The sequence below is a fragment of the Amblyomma americanum genome, chromosome 3 (genome assembly GCF_052857255.1).
Source record: "Amblyomma americanum isolate KBUSLIRL-KWMA chromosome 3, ASM5285725v1, whole genome shotgun sequence".
Classification (NCBI taxonomy): Eukaryota; Metazoa; Arthropoda; class Arachnida; order Ixodida; family Ixodidae; genus Amblyomma; species Amblyomma americanum.
In genome coordinates, this window is record NC_135499.1 from 55,926,997 (window position 1) to 55,946,312 (window position 19,316).

General features: G+C 50.2%; 1 protein-coding gene and 1 non-coding gene across 2 annotated transcripts in view; one reads left to right on the forward strand and one right to left on the reverse strand.

The window, feature by feature from the left end:
- LOC144123740 (uncharacterized) overlaps nucleotides 1-19,250 on the reverse strand; it is a 189,058-nt gene extending 169,808 nt beyond the window's left edge. Inside the window, exons 1-5 of the mRNA XM_077656508.1 lie at nucleotides 18,900-19,250; nucleotides 17,564-17,773; nucleotides 10,064-10,213; nucleotides 5,483-5,682; nucleotides 2,816-3,037 (exon numbers count right to left, since the gene is read on the reverse strand). Of these exons, the coding sequence (XP_077512634.1) occupies nucleotides 2,816-3,037; nucleotides 5,483-5,682; nucleotides 10,064-10,213; nucleotides 17,564-17,773; nucleotides 18,900-19,250 (1,133 nt within the window). The remainder of the gene's footprint in view (nucleotides 1-2,815; nucleotides 3,038-5,482; nucleotides 5,683-10,063; nucleotides 10,214-17,563; nucleotides 17,774-18,899) is intronic.
- TRNAS-ACU (transfer RNA serine (anticodon ACU)) lies at nucleotides 13,352-13,423 on the forward strand. The gene has a single exon. It is a non-coding gene; the product is annotated as a tRNA-Ser (tRNA).
- Nucleotides 19,251-19,316: the final 66 nt, after the last annotated feature.

The following is a 19,316-nucleotide window of genomic DNA, read 5'->3' on the forward strand; positions in this document are numbered from 1 at the left end:
CAGCCGCTGGAAAACCTACGAAAAAGCGAGAGTACGCAGTTCTGTTCATAGAGGTCGTTCATATTATAGCGTGAGGCTAAGGTCCGGTCGCTCTCATCCACGGCATTTACGGTAAGGTAGGGATATGGATAATCTTGGTAGGATACCTTCACCAATCCTTGTGGTATAGCATCATCAAATGCAGAGCTCCGCCGACGTATCACTTGCCCGTTCTACCGCTCACCCTGTTCATCTACAGCATAAAATGTGAAGCAGGCCGGTATCCAGTGGGAACCACAATTTTTCACTCGAATACCTCCCACTTCCCACCCCTTCTCTGTCTTCCGTTATCGTTTCCTTACAGGCAGTTGAGATGCAAACATCATGAATGCACTTTACAATTACTCGTTGTCCGAAAAAAAAAACGAGACTTACTTATGCTCCTAACAACTGCTAGCTTTAGCAGCCAGCGATAGCCGGACAATGGCTGTCATGATCATTATCAGCCGAATTTAGCCTTCTGCAGAATAAACACAGCTCCAGATGCTGTCAAGTTATATTCCCCTCTTGCGCAAGCCGAAGCAAAGCTGCCTTTCGGCCGCTCCAAGCCACCGGTTTCTTCATTTGGAAACCATCTGTCATCCCAATATAACATCGCTCATGTCCGCGGTACACTGCGCATCCCGCCCAGGTGTAATTTTTTACCTTGAATGCTGCTGCAATATCATCGACTAGTGTTTTCTCCCAAACTCACTGCTTATATTTTTGCTCCCCAATGTAAAGGTTCCATAGAACGGTGCGATGTGCTCAGAAATGTAGGCTTTTAGCACAGCGGAGGCGTAGTAACACAGGCGTATACCGGTTCATCGAACGTTTCCTGCGCACGCGCAGTGGCCGGGGCGGACCCAGCGGGGCCTCTTCACGTGCTCAGCCGGTAGGTGTCCGGCAATTCAATTAAATTCAATTAATTTTATTTACCAGATATATTATGGGTGGTTTCCTGGACAAAAACTGTGAACGCAGCTTGACGAGGTCAAAGAAATTAAATACGAGGCATAACATAGAACAGGCAATAACTATTTACAAACCATCAGTGACTAGAACACATAAATAAACACAATGAAATAAAAGGCAAAAAGAGGCAATGATAAACTACGAAAGTAAAAAAATCAATAATTACACAGATTTACAGAACAGGTAAAGTGATTATGCAGAACAAGTAAATAATTACAAGTAATTACAAGGAATTATATACAACAAGTAAACAGGCGACTATCCGTTATACGTCACCGCTATGCTACAAGAGTCTATTTCTAAACGTGTTAGTTAGCCTCCGTGTTTCGGCGCCATGGGTGAGTACTGGCCGGGTACAGCTGTTACAACCTTTTTCTTTGAGGGCTATCCGCAAGCTGGGGCTCATAACTTCCGGGCGCCTTCCAAATGCGGTCGAAGCCTAAAAGTATGCTCCTGGCCGCTTCCTTTTAATGACCCAGGTCAGAGCTGAATTCCTGGCGTAGTTATATACACCCACCCACCTATCTTAAACCGTTCCTCCGTGACCAGACTGGCGAACATCATTTTAATGTCCATAATATTTTCAATCACGTCGGTTTCTGCGGAGGTCGTAAAGCACGAGCTGCAGTTCATCCACTAAATAAATAAGTAGAGCTATCTCATCAGCAACTCGGAGGTTGATAAAGTTCTCTGCGCTAATTTCTATGCCTATTCCTTCAAAAATCGACCATCTGAACAGCGCTTGTAGCATGCAGTGAATAACAGCCGACAAATTCTGTCCCCTAGCCAGACACCCTCGCTTATCGGTGCTTTCTCTCTCATCCTATGATGGACTGTGGTCAGCGCGCAGTCGCTGCGGATATTTTCAATCACATTTAGATTTTCCTCTTTGCACCCTCTTTATCCAATGCCTGAAATACCGCAGGTGTTGAAACGGATGCAAACGTGATTTTTTTTGTAACTATAAAGAGACTGTATATTTAGGATTTTATCGATTGTGCACATTCATACGTAAACGAACCTGTTTCATTGGTTGATTCAAGTCGAACCTGGCTCTGCAGCCATTAGCAATCCTCTCCGTAAATATATTGCAAGCAACGGACACCGAGCTACCCAGTTTATTATTTTTCAAGCCTACGAAACGCCCCTCTTATGAATGATAAGACGTTAGCTATCCTCCATTCTTGTGAAGCCGTTGAACCGACAGCCTCTCTTGCGCAAGGCAGCAAGCTTTTATAGCGTATATCGCCGCCATTTTTCAAAAAATTTGCCGTTATCTAACCCTGACCTGTTGGTTTTCTCCTGGAGCTTTCATTGCCTCAAATTTTGTTACCACTGGTATTTTATTTCCTTCCATGCACCTAATTGTACCACCCGTGACATGACTATTCCGGCTAGTAAGCAAATTCGAATAAAACTGCTCTGCTGCTTTAACGGTCTGGCCAACAGTGCCGCTAATATTGCCCTACTTGTCAATTATAACGCCTTCTCATTTGGTTTCTGTTCATTAGATGTATTTCTGACGCATGCTCCTTCTGTGCTTCAGTGCTTGCCCAGTCCTGTCTACTTCATAGGCTGAACTGACGATGCTCCGTGGCTGCTAATTTCCTGGCGAAGAAGCGGCATAAATTAGCTATGCACAGAAGCCTAAGGACTTATTTTTCGTGACCGCACAGTCTTAAGTCTCAGTTTAGTGCTCAGGCGGCTTTTACTGCCTTCTAGTCAATAAGGATCTTATGTACACAGCACGGATATCAGCGACAACGGCACGGCGTATGCGTCACAAACCTTCTTAACTCGCCGAGGAGATAAGAGGACTTACGTTTCCACAAAATCAGGCTCCAGCTGGGAGCCGTTTTCTGCCAGCCGCCAGTGAAAAGTGAGCCCCGAGCCAGACACAAGCTCGGCTTCAAGCTCCACGGCTTCCCCGAGTGGTACCACGGGATAGGACGCGGGCTTGCGCACCGTCACGCTGAGCCCCGAGACCGGTTCCTCCACGACGGCCACAGCGAAACGGGTCACAGCGCCGGCACGGTTGGAGCATCTGCAACGGGCACTTTATCTGGAGGAAGCCCAGGGTGCTCTTCCTAAGGTTCGTAGTGACGAACAGTGAGCCCCCCCCCCCCCCCCCCCCCCCCCCCCCGCAATAAAAAGGCAAGCTCTGCCGAGTCAGTTCAAAACGTAACGCTGCTTGCAGATCAACGAGACCAAGCTAATCCGATCCAGCGAAATCAAAAGCACGTATGCACTATAAACACGAATGAGCCCATATGGTGGTAAAAATAAAGTAAGCTATCCTCTAGCGCACTCCTGTCGGTTTTTATGAGGTTCAACGTCCCAAAGCGACTCAGGCTGTGAGGGACGCTGCAGTCACTCTTGGAAAAAAAAAAAAAAAACCGGCCCAGGGGGGAGCAAAGAGAACTGTAGTCCTCAAAACGCCCCGTTAGTCCCTAAATTTGCGCACGACACTCTTCTTGCCACAACTGCGCGCCGTGCGCGAACTCAACGGACCAACTGCTGCGAAAGATACTAAAGGGGGCCGAATCACCAAGCATAGCAGCACGCGAAAGTCGCGCGAGAAGAGCTCTACTGCAATAGTACTCGATTTTTTTAAGCGCAGGATGTCGTCTAAGGCTAGTGAGAGCCCCGCCGCTGCTCGTGACGAAGCGGATAGACTCTTTTGCGCGAGAAAACGTCTTCGTGCAACTGAAACGGCCGGCAGCAGCGCAACTGCATTAACAAGTACTACTAGCTTCAATGGGTGCCGAATGTGAGCTGCAAAGGTTAGGGTTAAGTAAGTACACGCAGTTTCATATCGCTGCGATTTGTTTACGAGCTTATGTAATGCTGTGTAAGTATCGCCAACGCTTAACGAAACAGTGAGTGGCAAGGAGTCAGTTCCCTGCTGTCCGGCAGTAGCAAAAAACGAAATGAACCACGACCTTCTAAAATTGTTCCAACAGGCTGTGAATGCAGCTGCCAATTGTCAAGAAATAAGACCACCTTATCCGCAAAAAACAAGAAAAAACGATAAGAAAACAACTATTGTGCTGTGAAGTACCGGCTGTAATTCATTAACAGTTTAGCACTTCTTTTTCGGACAAAAACGCGATTGAGACCGCGATGCGTGCGCATTAAGGCTTAGCGCAGCTTGCCGCAAAAGAATATGACAGCAAAATCACCGTACTTTGCTCTAAACATCAATACGTTTTAAGAAAAATGCGAGCACAAATTACAGGGAATGTATGTGCTTCACATGCAAGGCTTTTATTTTCTCCCCCCTATATAAGAAAGAGGTAGTATATAAGAAAGAGGTAGCCGGACGTAATTTTTTATTAGTAGTGTGCGAAAAAGAAGCTCCGCGACACATGAGGCAAAATAAAAAAATGAAAAAAGACCCTTGGTTTCGAGTCGCAGATAACCGTCGATAAGCGATGAGAAAATTGAGAATTGGGTTCCGGGGAAAGGAAATGACGCAGTAACTGTTCCACTTATCTCGGCAAACACCTGAACCGCGCCGTACGGAAAGGGATAAAGGAGGGAGTGAGAGAAGAAAGGAAGAAAGGTGCCGTAGTGGAGGGCTCCGGAATAATTTCGACCGCCTGGGGATCTTTAACATGCACTGACATCGCACAGTACACGATAAGCGGTTCCCGATCGAAGAATTTTTTTTAATTGGTTTTGGGGAAAAGGAAATGGCGCAGTATCTGTCTCACATAAGTCGAAGGATGAAGATTGGTTTTCTGAGCAAAGGGAATGGCGCCGTAACTGTCTCACATAAGTCGGTGGACACCCAAACCGCCCCGTAAGGGAAGGGATGAAGGAGGGAGTGAAAGAATAAAGGAAGAGAGAGGTGCCGTAGTGGAGGCCTCCGGTATAATTTCGACCACCTCGGGATCTGTAACGTTCACTGGCATCGCACAGCACACAGGCGCCTTTTGCGTTTCGACTGCGACGTATATCCCAACTGCAAAGCCTCTCAGGATAGGTTTGAAGCATGTTGCTTTTGAGGACCACGGTAATTTAGTCGTGCAGGTAATATGTCTTTGTTACATGGCTGCTCTGCGCATGCGCGCCTCTCTCCCTCCAGCTCCACTGGTTGAAAACAAACTATCAACTCCTACTGCGCATGCGCCCTGCATGTTAGCGACCGGCGCATGCGACAGATGGCAGCAGCTATCAAGTACACACTCGCCACTTGACAGGCCCAGTTGGTGCTTCGTGGAACCGGACAGAGCCTGCGTCTCTAACATGCGTTTGTTTTCAACCAGTAGCAGACGAATTTTTCGCCTCTCCCCACAGGGCGCCACATCTTATGAAAAAGGTGGATTGCAGCCGTGCAGGACCCGCAGCCAGTGACAGCAGCGTCGCTCAGCGGCGCTGAAGTCGCTTGCTGCGGGTCCTGCACGGCTGGTAATCACGCGGCCTTTGTCTTGGAAAGTTTCGCAGCAGGTGGTACCTAGCAGCTCTGCGATAGTAATGTGCTCACTTGAGTGTCACGTGGAAGGAGCCAGTCTGGGGGTAGAGGCGGTTGAACCGAAACGTCCGCGACTGGTGGGCCGTGACCCATCGCCTCTGGACGCCGTCGTGAAAGGTGACGGCCACGGACAGGGGAGCGCTGCCGGAGACGGACACGCTGAACACACTGCTCTCTCCGAAGGCCACTGCCGACGTCCGGAATTCGCGCACCTGCGCAGGCGGAGGAAGATTAAATTAAATCCTTTGCATCAATCAATTTTTGTGTAGCAGTGCAGGCAATGAGCTACGGTGCACTGCATATAGTGCAGCGCTTCGGGCTGACTCCGCATACTCCGCCCTAGCCTAAATGCGGCCGCCGCGGTCGGCTGACCTGAGAGAAGATCGAGGCAGAATCACTTTCCATTAGAGAGAATCAGTTTAGATGCGCGAAGTGAGCTTCAAGCTGTCAAAGTTAATAGAGCTGATGCTTTCGAAAGTGAGCAAACCTGTGGTTCGCCATCATAAATGGAAGTATCGTAACAATGCATATTCCTCTGAGGCACTCGAACAGGGAAATTACCGATTAAGAGCCACTAACTAATCATTTGTATTAATGCGAAAGCACTAAACGGCTCATCGAACCGAAAACTTGTCACGGCCCAGAAGTGGTGGCGTTACAAAACTCGCTATTGGACGAAACGGTCTGACGTCATCAAGGGCGGGAAAAATGGACTATTAACCGGTAATAGTGAGTGCTATTACTTACAAGTGCTTCAACTACAAAACAATAGAATAGAGTTAAACAGATTTGGAATAGAATTGGAATTAAATTCAAATAGAATTAGACACGAATTGAAATAGAATAGAAATAAATTTATGATGAAATTGAAAAAGAACGATGAAATTGGAAAGGAGTAAGAATAGAATAGAAATATATAATGTAATTGGAAAAGAACTCCAATGCTTTGGGATTACTTGCATGCAAGTTGTTTAGCCCCGGTAATTTTCCGGCGCTCTCCCCTATCGTGCCTCTTTTGTTTGTTTGTTTTTCTTCAGTGACACGCACTAAATGCAGAAATGTATGCACGTGATCATGCAAAAAGTCCATACAGAAAGCCAATCCAGCCTCCCAAAATTTAAGCAGCACTGAGGACAACTCCATCGAATAGGTGTTGTTTGTGGAAATCAGTTTTGTCGCTTTTTCTGGCTATGTCGGTGTTTGTGTGGCAGCAAAATGTGCATATATTCTCGATAAAAAGCACGCAGTTCTTTGCTGTCGTGATGGGCAGTCATCTTGCCGTGAGAAATTTTGCTGCTGCCACGACCGACCACCGATTGCCGGCCGCTGTAAGTTTTGTCGATATTCAAAACTGCTCTGCATGCATGGCGCGAGTAAACTACCCTTTATGAGCAGAATCCGAGCATATCACAGTTATTCCTCTTAGCACCTAACTAGAGTGAGCATAACCGCATATGGCAACGAGTCTTCTCGCTAACGTGGCCTGCGGCGCCAACGAGCACGGTCTTCGATACCAGTAACTAATGCACGTAAAGACAAATAAACTGGTATACTAGTCAGATACAAGTCAAGAAAAGGACGCCTTTTATCCGTCAAAGGACCCCCTTCCAGCTAATGGCGTCGGCCGATTCTCATCAACCCGCTAGCGTGAGTCGCGTGACAACGCAGGGAGTGGCGTGACAATACAGGAAGGGGACTATACTAGACAATGCATGGAGGAGACTATCCACTTTGGCGGGGAAAATACACTTTTTCTTGACTTGTATCCGACTGTAGTGACATGATGTTAACTCAAGCAACAAATGCGCGCCTCGCCGTAGAAACTGCAGGGACCAACAGCGAGGCTAGTATGGCCTGTAGTAAACAACCACCTCAACCTGAAAGAAAAATTACGAGGTGCACGAGGTGCGGAAATGCGAACGCTGCGAGCGGTCCGCCACCTGCGCCATCTGCTGGGCCAGCGCCGTAGATTGCAAGGGGGGAGGGGGGGATGGGTTTAATGGGTGTCGCATGATGGCGCTACGACTGCACACCAAGCATGAGGGAAATTTACCGGAAACTGAGAAAATTTCGTACTCACTTGATTGCAACATATGTAATTAACATGCTCATAATTTCTCATGTAGTCCTATGTACATATTTCGAAGATAAGTTTTTTAGAACTGTTCATTCTCTATACTCGCCTTTATTCAGCTTCAAACGTCGAACAAGGACACTGACATCACACCCTACAGTATCCGTTTTTTGCCTGCGGAGAAAAACTGTGTTGAGCCACATATTCTCTTTATGTTGCTGGGACTTTAGTCTCTGGCAGAGCCGCATGACGGACCGCCACGCCGAATCCCCACGGTCGTCGAAATTTTTGTTTCGTGAGCAATGCGCTTTGGTATGCTGCCCTGCAAGAGCCGCCTAGCTGGCTGCCCTATCTGGATGCATGTGTGTGCCTCCCAGACTTTTGATTTTTTGGAAGGCGGGGTCGTGCAGGGGTATGGTGGTCTGGTGTTTTGTGGCGTAAGCGTGCTTAGATTTTTCTTTTCGGCACTATTTCTTTGCAATAAAGAAAAAAAGAAGTGTAATGGTGGAGTGGCCCCGTCCCCGTCTCGCACGCCAGAGGCCCGGATTCGATTCCCATTCAGACCCCAATTTTATTTTCTTAATTTTATTACAATGTCTCGTGATTTACATGACTCATTACGTTATATAATCCATGACGTCACATACCTAGTGACGTCACAGGGAACCAACTTCCGGCGACACATTTTGCGGACACTTCCGGCGACACATAGCTATCTAATGCTTTCGCACAAAAAAGAACTTCCAGTAATATCCATTTAACACCGGGCTATGTTTCCACAGGAACGCTTTCCACGCTCCGAAATGCTGCACACGTAGGCAGTAGGCTGGCGGCTTTGACGACTGCTCCTGTCCGCCCACATTCTTTCCTTCACTTTATAACTTCCCTCATGAGGCTAACCTAACCTAACCTAACCTAACCTAGGTTGTCCCTTAAAACCCGACCACAGCGGCCGCGTTTCTGTGGAGGCGAAACGCAAAAAGGCGCCCGTGTGCGATGATGCGATGTTGGTGAACGTTAAAGATCCCCACGTGGTAGAAATTATTCCGGAGACCTCCACTACGACATCTCTTTCCTCTTCTTCCCTCTTTCATTCCCATCTTTCTCCCTTCCTCACGGCCCGGTACTGCACCTTTCATTTCCTCAAAGCAAAACCGATTTACGGAAAGAAGCATCGCGTGGAACAAGGAAGAAAAATGCACACGAGCGCTGGCTAACTGCAATTTAATTTCGGAACAAGGCATATAAATAGGCCGAAGGAAGGAGTGGAAGATTATGGGATGCTGCGCGATCGCCGGGAATCATTGTAGTTACCTCACAAGGTAAAAAATTACGGAGGAGGGCGCAAAATTGAGGCTAAAAGCGACCTGAACCTAGTGTGTAAAGGGCCGTGGCGGGTATAAAACTTCAAACAAGTAAAAACGGTAAAACACACTAACAAGAGGGCTGGCATAGGCGTTGAAACCGTATAAATACGGAGATCAGCGAAAATTGATCACCATAAACGAAAAACAAACAGCTGCGAAGTATTACACTGAGCGATAAATATGTAAGTAAACAAGAAAACAACTTTGCATTGTTCGACTGACTGATGAATTTACTCAGTTGATTAATTGGTTGATTTATTGATTGATTTCCATCGAGCAATTGATTCGCGGCTTCGTTCGATCGACCCGAAACACTAAGCGTAACTCCAAGTTCGAACGTGACATTTAAACAATCGTTTGATTTGTAGCCTGTACAAAGAAAAAAATATGCCGCCACCGTGTGGAAGACGTTGAAGTAACGAGCGTTAGCTGTTTGGTAGCGCAATCTAACGTCCATGCGATGTAATACCACGTGACTAGGCTACTTTTCTATACCTCACGGCGAGCGGGCGCCTACCTCCTTGAGGTTGGATATTTTTGACCAATTTGGAACGAGAAGTTTTGGACTTTTTGGGGGAACATTTGGAGGTGCCCGGTCGCCATGAGGTATGAAATTGTGAGCTGCCAAATGCTGACGTCACGGCCGCCATAACAATAACTAAATATTAATCTAATTAGCCGATATTTGGTCTAACATGTTATACTCGTCGAGCCCGTTACGAATATGCCATTATTCAGATCATGACGTCATCGGTATATAATTATCAGCAATTAAATGCAAGCCTAACCACTACTAGATATAAACTTCATTAGTTAACATTGGGGTCTAACGTCTTCTACTCATCTAGAGGATTCCAAATATCTAATTCGTTTTATGATGACCTCATTAATTACTGAGTTATAAGCGATTAGACATATTCACGTGATTAGTCAATTATGGGGCCCCAAAATAAGTGACCTGACTAAGCAATCACCAATCGGCCTGCTATATCGATTTAATATGAGGGCCGCCATCTTGGATTCCTTGGACTTGGAATATTTCCCGCCGAATGGTCGCAGACCCCAAGAAATCGAGACACGTGATGAATAAGAGCTAACGCTCTTAAAAGACGAAACAGGCGCGGCCAGCGAAGGAGAAGGCAGGTACCCAACCTGAGCGCATCGCAGCAGGGTGACGCTGGCGGCAGCCCGAAGTGGCCAACGTGGTCGGCCACGCCCAGCAACGGGATAGCCTGGCCATGCCGAAACCGCCAGCAGTAGAGAGTCCGTCCTGTTCCCGGGATGGAAGGGCTCCCACGACAGCTGCGGAGAGAGCAGACAAGACGTGCGGCAGATGAGAGTCAGCCACTGCCGCGACGGAGAAGCTCGGACGCGGATCAACCTTCCGCGTGAAAGGCCTTAAAAAGAGAAGCGGTCAATAAAGCACAAAAATGAGCAAAATTATCGCGAAGCAAACCTGCGGCGGAGAGACGACGACGGGCGAGCCCGGCGACAACTGCGCGACGTGACTCCACTGACAAACCGTGCGCGCACGTCCACGCACGCTTATTCAAAATGGCGGCCGACGAAAGAAATAGCACGACGCCGCTCTCACATAACCAACGCGACGTGACGCGGATGTCGTCGCCGAGGCTGCCTTCTCGGATGCCGCGCAGCCCAGGGTGTCGCGTCGCGCGCACCGCGGTCCCTCAGAAGTTTTCCCCGGCAGCTCCCTCTCTGCCTGCCTCCCACGCTCGTCGGCATGCCGCGCGCATCGAACACGGGGACATCAGCGCAGTCGGTCCCTGCTGGAGGACGACGCTAGCTGTGCACGCGCTTGTCGTCGTCGGCCACAGGAAGGGGGAGAGAAGGCGACGTCGCTCCTAGCCCTTGTCGACCGCCGCGCTGGTTCGATGAAATGCGATAGCCACGTCCGATCCACGATGCCGCTGCTATCGCGGGCGCCTCTTTCGCGCTCTCCGATCAGGAGAAGCAGCATAGGGCCTCGAGCAGTGTTCGGGACGCGAGCCGCGTGCCAGTGCTGGCCTCATGTCAACGGTGGGCCCACAAGTGAGGTTGACAAACAGAATAAGGAGGCCCCCTTACAAATAAGGCACAGAAATTAAATACGATTGAATGAAAAAAAAAAACAGCACAAGTAATGTCAGAAAACTTACCTCAACAAACGCGGTGGCACAGAGGGTGTTGCGCGTGGAAGCCCCAGTTAGAACAAATGATACATGTGATCTATTTAAGGTGAGTACCAACGAGGATGACGGCTACGCATGTCGTTTGCGCTAAACGAATGAAACGTAAGGAAGGTGCAGAACATAATCAAAAGCATAGACATCTTTGAATCGAACCTTTCATTACACCGACACTTGAGTCCAAATTCTCTGATCCTACCCCCGCTCCAAGTTGCGAGCCTTGCCGCTCAGCATCGTCAGGTGGGTTATGCATGCTGCGCAGCAAGGTTCGGAACTCAGGGCGAGTTGTATGGTCAGCTGCCTTTGATTCCGATGGTACAAGATGGATTCATTGTAACGGACTCTTCGACCAGGGCATTTGGTGTGTTTGCGCTCTCCACTATGCTAGCAATAAGCTTCCTTCATAACCTAGAAGTAATTGTGCCTCGGCTTCATAAGATACTCCCGCATAATGCCAGCGATGCTTGTACATGTGAACCGGGAAACTGTATAAACAGGTAACACTGGAACGCCTGACATAGGAGGAAAACCAAGGCGAAAGTTAGAAAAGGGTATAGCCTCAAGAAAAAAATTCGTGGAAGCCCGCAGCGCGTCACCAGTGTTAACCTGCCACCATTTTAAAAGTGATGATATTGAGCCGAAGCTGTCGAAAAGTATCCCTCTTCAAGGTTTTCTTTTACAGCGACAGCTGTTAGGCGCGCGTCCCTGGGTTTCGCGTTGTAGTCGCCGTCGGCGCCGGTTGCGCCGGTCAACCTGGGTCGCATAAGCCTCCGGGTGGCTCTGTTTAGAACTGCCGCCTGCCAGTGCAGGGGTCCATCACGACACCAGTGGTGACGTGACTAAACGCCTAAACAGCTATCGCTCAATCTCGTGTTACACAGTCGTAACCATCCTTTGAGTTTATTTTTATGCGCCTCAGACGTGGGCTGAATGAACTAGAACAAAAGAGCCGGAACAGGGTAAGCTCACGCCTCATTTCTGTAGTGGGTCACGCGGAGAGACATGCGCGATAGCAAACTAATATCAACAGTCTCCGAGAGGACCTTTAATGCCCGAATAGCGTGCGGCAACCATCTTTCCAGGTATGACAAAGCGTTTCGTGATAGATCCTGCTCCATTATAGCTCACGCGTGTAGATCAGACTTCAGACAGACTGATCTACACTGGAACGAATTCGGAGGAAGGAATGTTCAGCCGAGGCCCAACCGTATCGTTTTCGTCCCAACAGCCGAAGCAAAAGAAAACAGAGAAGCGGGCTCGGGGCGGCTCGAAAGGTCACCCAAAGCCAGCATCGGCGAATGCAGGACTTGTGCGAGGAAGCACACGGAAATCTCCGCTCCGTTTCGGCCCCGCCACACGCTTCCGACAAAGCCACTAAAATGAGACCTGTCACCGTCACGCTTGCGACGAAACGCGAACCGAGAACCAGGCAGCGCAGAGCATAACGGGCGTCGAATTAAGCGCGCCAACTCGCGAACGAGCGCACAAGCGCAAGATGCGGCAGCCACCGCACGCGCACTTTCTTGTGCGTGGGCGGCTTTTCGAGGTTGGAACGCGAAGAAGAAGGCGCGCATTATTCGGCAACGAAAAGGAAATCTCGGCGCTGTCAAAAGCACTCGCGCCTGCTCCGCCGCGTGACGCCAGCGCTGCGCGGCAAAGCCACCCTCTCCAGACGCCGCCGCGCTGTCGCCTCTGTCCCCCGTCGGGATCAAGCGCCCGCAAGCGGACGGTGTCGCTCCGGTGCTATGCAAATACACGGCGATTGGAAAAGCCCAACTCCTCGGAAGCCGGCACATTTCTGAGTTCCCGCCCGAGCTCAGCTTCTCGCGTGCGTTCGACGTGAAGGGGCCGTGGACGGTGCAAGTATGATAACTGCGCTGTGCGAGTCCGCCTACCCGCGCTCGCGAGCATGAGTATGTTTTGTGCGTGTGCGCGTGAGTGCGCCCGCGCGCGCGTAGAGATTAATGCGTGAGCATACGGGCGAGACTCTAATGCTGGACAAAGTTTACAAATAATAGCTGTGTTAGCCGCTAGCGAAGTGTTTGCTTGCTTAAAATCAGTGCTGGTTATCACCGCCTCTCTCCAAAGAGGTAAGCTGACACGGAATAGCACAGTATTAAAATATGCTCGCCTTCCTCATCTCGACACCTACTCTTTTGAGTTGAACCGAACTTACTTAATTAAAGGAAAACTGACAGACGAATTACGATAGTCGGGAATGCGAAATGTGAGCGCAGCTGTTCACACGCAACCCGCCGCGGTGGCTCAGTGGTTAGGGCGCTCGACTACTGATCGGGAGTTCCCGGGTTCGAACCCGACCGCGGCGGCTAGCTGCGTTTCGATGGAGGCGAAACGCTAAGGCGCCCGTGTGCTGTGCGATGTAAGTGCACGTTAAAGATCCCCAGGTGGTCGAAATTATTCCGGAGCCCTCCACTACGGCACCTCTCACTTCTTTCACTCCCTCCTTTATCCCTTCCCTTACGGCGTGGTTCAGGTGTCCGCAGAGATGTGAATACAGATACTGCGCCATCTCGTTTTACCCGAACCAATTATCAATTTTCATTTCACACGCCACCTCACACAGCTGGTACTTGGCGAGTTACGCTGCTTGCCATCTTCCCGTGGCAGCCACCTTCTGGTTGTCCATTCCTACGCTCTCGCCGTGGTAGGTGAGGTGTGACGCCGACGGCGAAGACGCGAAACTCAAGGACGACCGCATAAGAGCTGCTCTCTAAAACTGTGCTTCACAGGTACACTCGTCTCTAGAGCGCTGGAGCGGTGTGCTGCGCAACAAAAAAAAAAACTGACACGTTTACGCAGCTCATCAATTGCTGATACCGTACAATCACCAGTGTGTCTGTGCAGCTTAGCTCGAGTGCAAGCACTGTCTGTAGAACCATATGCCTGCTTTAAAATTTCCCTTCCTTTCGGCGACAGGGCGGCGATTGAGCCCTTCATACATGTGTGCTGACGACTGTACCAATAAGCCCCTTCGAATTTACTTTCACTGCAGGGATTAAGCGCCGTCTCTGTTAAAATATTCTCCCGTGCGGTCTCCTTTTTACAAATAAATGTTGATTCTCTCTCTCCCTTCTACCTCCCGCCTCAAAGACAACAAAGGGCAAGAAGAGAACAAGTTCTCGTTATCGCCACGCATGATTTGTAAAATCCGCAGTAACCGCACACCAAGCACTTGTAGGACGCCCAAGTGCCGCAGCCGTTTGGAAGCAAAAAGTGGCGGCACTTGTGTAGATCTACGACAGCCCGCGTCCTAGCCAAGGTGCGGAACCTGTCTTTGCTCAGACAACACTGTTTGATCACAGTGATTTCAGCTCGCTCGGCGTAAAAAATGGAAGGTAAAATATGGTTCGCCAAGTTTCGTGAAGTGTTTTTCTAGACTCCTTTGGCGGCTGAACACGATGCATTCCCATTTCAACTTTACCTTTAAAAAATCCGAGGTATGAAACAAACGGATCGCTACTATTTTGCGCCTTAAACACTGCACAAAGCGTCAAATACCGTAGAAACACGCTTTATTAATCCCAATAGATGTTGCATAACTGAATAGCTCGTAACATGTATACGCACAAGTCTGGGTTCAGAATTCGATTATTACAGGTCAGAACTTGGGCAATTAATCACAAATGTGGACCACACAGTGCCTTTCCTCTCGCTATCAAAGCAGCTTATGCACGTGGTGCACCTGCTGTCAGTAGCCTAGTGTTTTCTGTACCACGCGTGAGCCCGTTTACGCAGGCCAGAAGAGCCTCTTCTGAGCCCAGTCTCACGGGTCGTGCTGATGCCGCTCGCCACAGGCTCTGACAGAGACACGGCTAGGTAGTGCGTTCGTTGGACTCAATATATTTCAAGTGCCGCATTCCTTCGAGATTACCTCTCTATACGCTTTCCTGTAACAGTACGAAGCCATCAAGGAGCTCTATATTCCGTTAAATGTTGTTGTCTACACTCCTTTAGGTTTACTGCTAAATGCTGCTGTTAATTTTCCTTTGACAGCTTAACTCTTTCGCCATAGTTATGAATCATCAAGTGCGACAAGAGCTAGAAGTGGAGGTGCCCTTAGTACATTGTAAGCGGTCCTTTGCCTTCTCAACAGTGGTCTGAGCATGAAGAACAGTGCCAAAAGCGAGCGCCGAGAAACAGTGAACGCAGCACTAGTAGCACCGCACGGAGAATTGCTGATCCCGCGGAAAGCAAAAGCTAGAGAAGGTTGCGCGACACTCGCGAGCCGGCCGCCACCGTCTCCGGGTGTGACGTTCACGGGGAGGAAAGAAATATGCTCGACACTTTCTGCGCTAGTCATCAATCCAAATCTGGAGCAGATCGCCCCGGGGCAAGACACGCTTGCAGCTGCTTATGTACGCCATCATGCGTGTGCGCGCACACCAGCGCAGCGACGAATTTTTCCCTTCTTTTTTTTTCCTCGCTTTTTCTAAGAGTTTTCGATGGCAGCGACAAAATGAAGAAAAAATAGGAAGTAGAGTTCTATCCGACCGCCCTCCCACCCCTCTACCATCCGTCATCGTCAACTGAAGAGAATTGCTCCGCCCGAGAGAGGGCGCTAGGGGTAACGTCGGGGCAACAACGACGACATACAATCTTCCAGAACGACGGAAAGGCGGCAGTGTATATGGCGCGGTTCAAATGGCGGAGAACGAAAACGCTAGCAACGACACGGGAAGAGACGCTGGCTGTACAACGACGCCAAGGTAGGCGGAGATTAGGGCGTACGTCACAGCTCGTGTAACGTCCACAGGGAGTATACCCGAATGCCTGATTCGATCATGGACGGAGGGGGGGATTGAAGAGAGGAGTCTGACGCTTAGTTTACTTTCAATTGTCAATGCGTGTACAGTATACCACGAAATTTTCGTTTAGTCGTGTATACTATCTCCAACGAAATTATATGGACTGCGTAATGGAATGATGCACACCTTCGCCTTTACGCTTAAGCTGCTCAGGCTGCGCAGCTTCAGCAGCGGCTTCAGTAGCAGCTTCACTGTTTTGCCGCACTAGTCACTATGGTTCATATTCCGTCCCAAAGCGAACTTCTTTCGAGGGCTCAAGAGCGGTCAAACTATCCGCTCGCTGCACTTCTACTGTCATTATGTCTGCCCCAAGCAATAGAGTGAAACTATTTCACGGCTCAGCTGATCAGCACTGGGCAAGAATTCGAGAGTTCGGCGGTTCGGTTCGAGGCTCGAGCTTCTCGGCGCGAGGTTTTTTTCATGATCCATTTCATCACAAACAGCGCCCTCGGGCAAGTTTCGAAAAATAAAAAAATGTCAGAGGTTCGGCCAAAATCTTACTTGCACCGGCGTCTACAATTTCATACGTAAAAACATACTTCCGAACGCTAACCGTGTCTTTAATCTGCTCGCAATCCCTGTCTTCCTCGTTTATTTGTTTTATTTTAGAGAGCTCCAGAGTTGCATGAAGAGGATCTATTTATTTCCCTGCGTTCAAGGACGTGCTACAAGTGTTTAAGATGCACTCGAAGCAATACACGCTCCATCAACACTCGATCGCGTCGCTCGCAGACTTGAATTCTGACGGCGGCAGTCTTGCTACGCACCCTATCGTGCAATGCACAGACGCTTCTCACTTATACGCCATTGCCCATACCACGCCGCCAAATTAAACAGCTCGCCATTTCAGCATCTGAACGCAAGGCGAACGCGAGTACGCTTCATCACAATCACTGCTCGGTGCATGAAACGTAGATCGCTTTTTAATATTTTCATTGCGGTTAAGCCTAAGTGCAGTGCGACCGTTACAGAGCACTTTGAGACTATGCAAGCCCAGAAGCAAGCAAGAGGGCGATGCACATTCTCCTACTGTTTCTTTTCCTAGCAGCCTTTTCGGTACCCACATAATATATATGTGGCTATATATAGGGGGCTAGTAAGTTCTGGGCGAAGACCAGGAGGCAGCGGCAACGCGGCGATGAAGGCGGCGACAGCGCGACATCGAATTAGTTGAGAAGGCGGTTCCGCAGACAGGTCTCGCGCATTGGCCACAACCGCCTTTCTCCTCTTCGGCGGTTGCCTGCACTGGGACCGCGCTGGCCTTTTATTTGATACAGCTCAGAAATTGAGAAAGTAGAAGCGCTTCGCCATCTTGTTTGCGGCCGCTCGGCAGCCTGGACCAGTCCTTCTGTGCCCGATACTGTGGCGCGTAATATTCGTGGCAAATCTGGTGGAGGTGCTGGGGACCGTCCTTTTTGGTTACGTTCTTAAGTTTACGGTGATCGACACAAAATCTAAAAGGCGTTGTCTTTCTTTTTGACCAGGACCACTGGTGACGCCCATGGGCTTGTCGACGGTTCAATGACATCGTCGGCGAGCATTTCGCGTTCCGTCGAGGAAACGCGGTGTGGGCGCTGGCATACGGGTGGTGCGGTCTCATCGGTGATGATGCGATGCTTCGCGACACGCGTACGACCGACCCTGGAGCTTGTGGAAAAACAACCCGCGAAGTCGGTGAGAAGCGCCGAGAGAACAGTCGTCTGCTCAGGCGCCAAGTCCGTATTGATTCTGAGGGACGGAAGGGCAGGGCATGGTGGGGCCTGGTCTTGAGGGCTTGTCCCCAGGGCGCACACTTGAGGCAACACAGCAAAGTCATGCAGGAAGGTGGCAGCCGTGCCCTTGGCAAGGTGCTGCAACTCGTTGGCAAAATATGTAAGGAGCACACTAGCACAACCGCCTTGTAGTTGAACGAGCCCGCGAGCGACGGCTACTCCCTTCTCGAGCAGCAAGGGCAGGTGACTATCAGCGATACCCTCGCAGTCATGGATTGAATCATTCCTCACGAGAACTAGCACACTGGACCGGCGTGGCACCATGACGTCGTCGTCAACAAGACGCCGAGCATTGAAGCGTTAATCATCTGTGTCAGTGCGCGCCACGGCCCGTTTCCTCGAGAACGTGACCTGTGCTTCGTGCAGCGCCGTTCGTCAGCACAAAGTGGAGACCGAGGATCAAGTCCCTCGAACACTCACGGAGGACCACAAATTCGCCGACGCACACAAAACCACGGATATCGACACGAGCTGTGCACTTGCCGGCAGGGATAATGAGGTGACCCCAGCAGTGCGAATGCTACGCCCTGACCACCGCGTCAAAACTTTTTTCAGCTCTAGGGTAAGGGCAAGGCACATGACGGAAAAATCGGCACCAGTATCCAGCAAAGCAGTCACGTCGACTCCATGAATTGTAACGCACAAATCTGAGGTAGCGCATCAGATGCTGTCGCTACTCGCTCCCAGAGAAACATTGTCGCGTGGTCGTGGCGTAGGAGTATCTGCACAAGTCCCGGCATCAGCTTCCAGAGGCCGCTAGAATCAGTTTTCCCGGCGTGGACTCGGAGAACGGCGTCTGGAGCAACTTTGTAGCTTGACGGGGGCTTGGGAACGGTAGCGCATCGGCGACAGGGATCGAGCCTCCCGGTGGCCTGACGTGATGTGATTCTGGCGCGGCGACAGGTGAGATGCTATCTCATGTGGTCGTTCCCGGTTCTGGGTCGTCCGGCGCGAAAACCGCACGGCGGTATGGGCACGCCTGTAGAGGAGACCCGCCTCACCACAGTGATAGCAGAGGGGCGGACGTTTCGGGGCACGCCACACTTTCCCCTTTCACGGTCGCTGGTAGGCTGGCCGAGCGTGGTCAAGAGGGGAGCCTGGCGCGTGCACTGCTGGAGTCGCGACAGTGACGTCGTACCTAGAGGCCCGACGTAGCACGGACGCAGACCTCAGAAATATGGTGCTGTTGTGCTACCAGGCGCACCCGGACGACTTCACTCAGTGGCGGGAAAGATGGCGTGTCGGACGGCTTCCGGAAGGACTGAAGTTCCTCTCTGACGAGAGACCGGATAAGTTCGCGTAGAAACGTCGCGTCATTACCGAGAGGCAAAGAGATGGGATCAGGCCAAAAGGTGTTGACGTCGGGATTGTAGTGGCGGGCTTGCTGTGCCAGCGTCTTCTCCGTAGCAGCCGCCTCGATGAGAAACTCTGCCACAGTGCGCGGAGGACTGCGCGCGAGTCCCGCGAAAATCTCTCGTTTGACAGCCCGCATGAGGTGGCGAAGCTTCTTGTCTTGCGTCAAGTCGGGATCTGCGCGTTCAAAAAGGCGGTTCATGTCCCCGCAGTACATGCGTGCACTCTCGTCGTGGCGCTGTTTGCGCGAGTGTAACGCAGCTTCTGC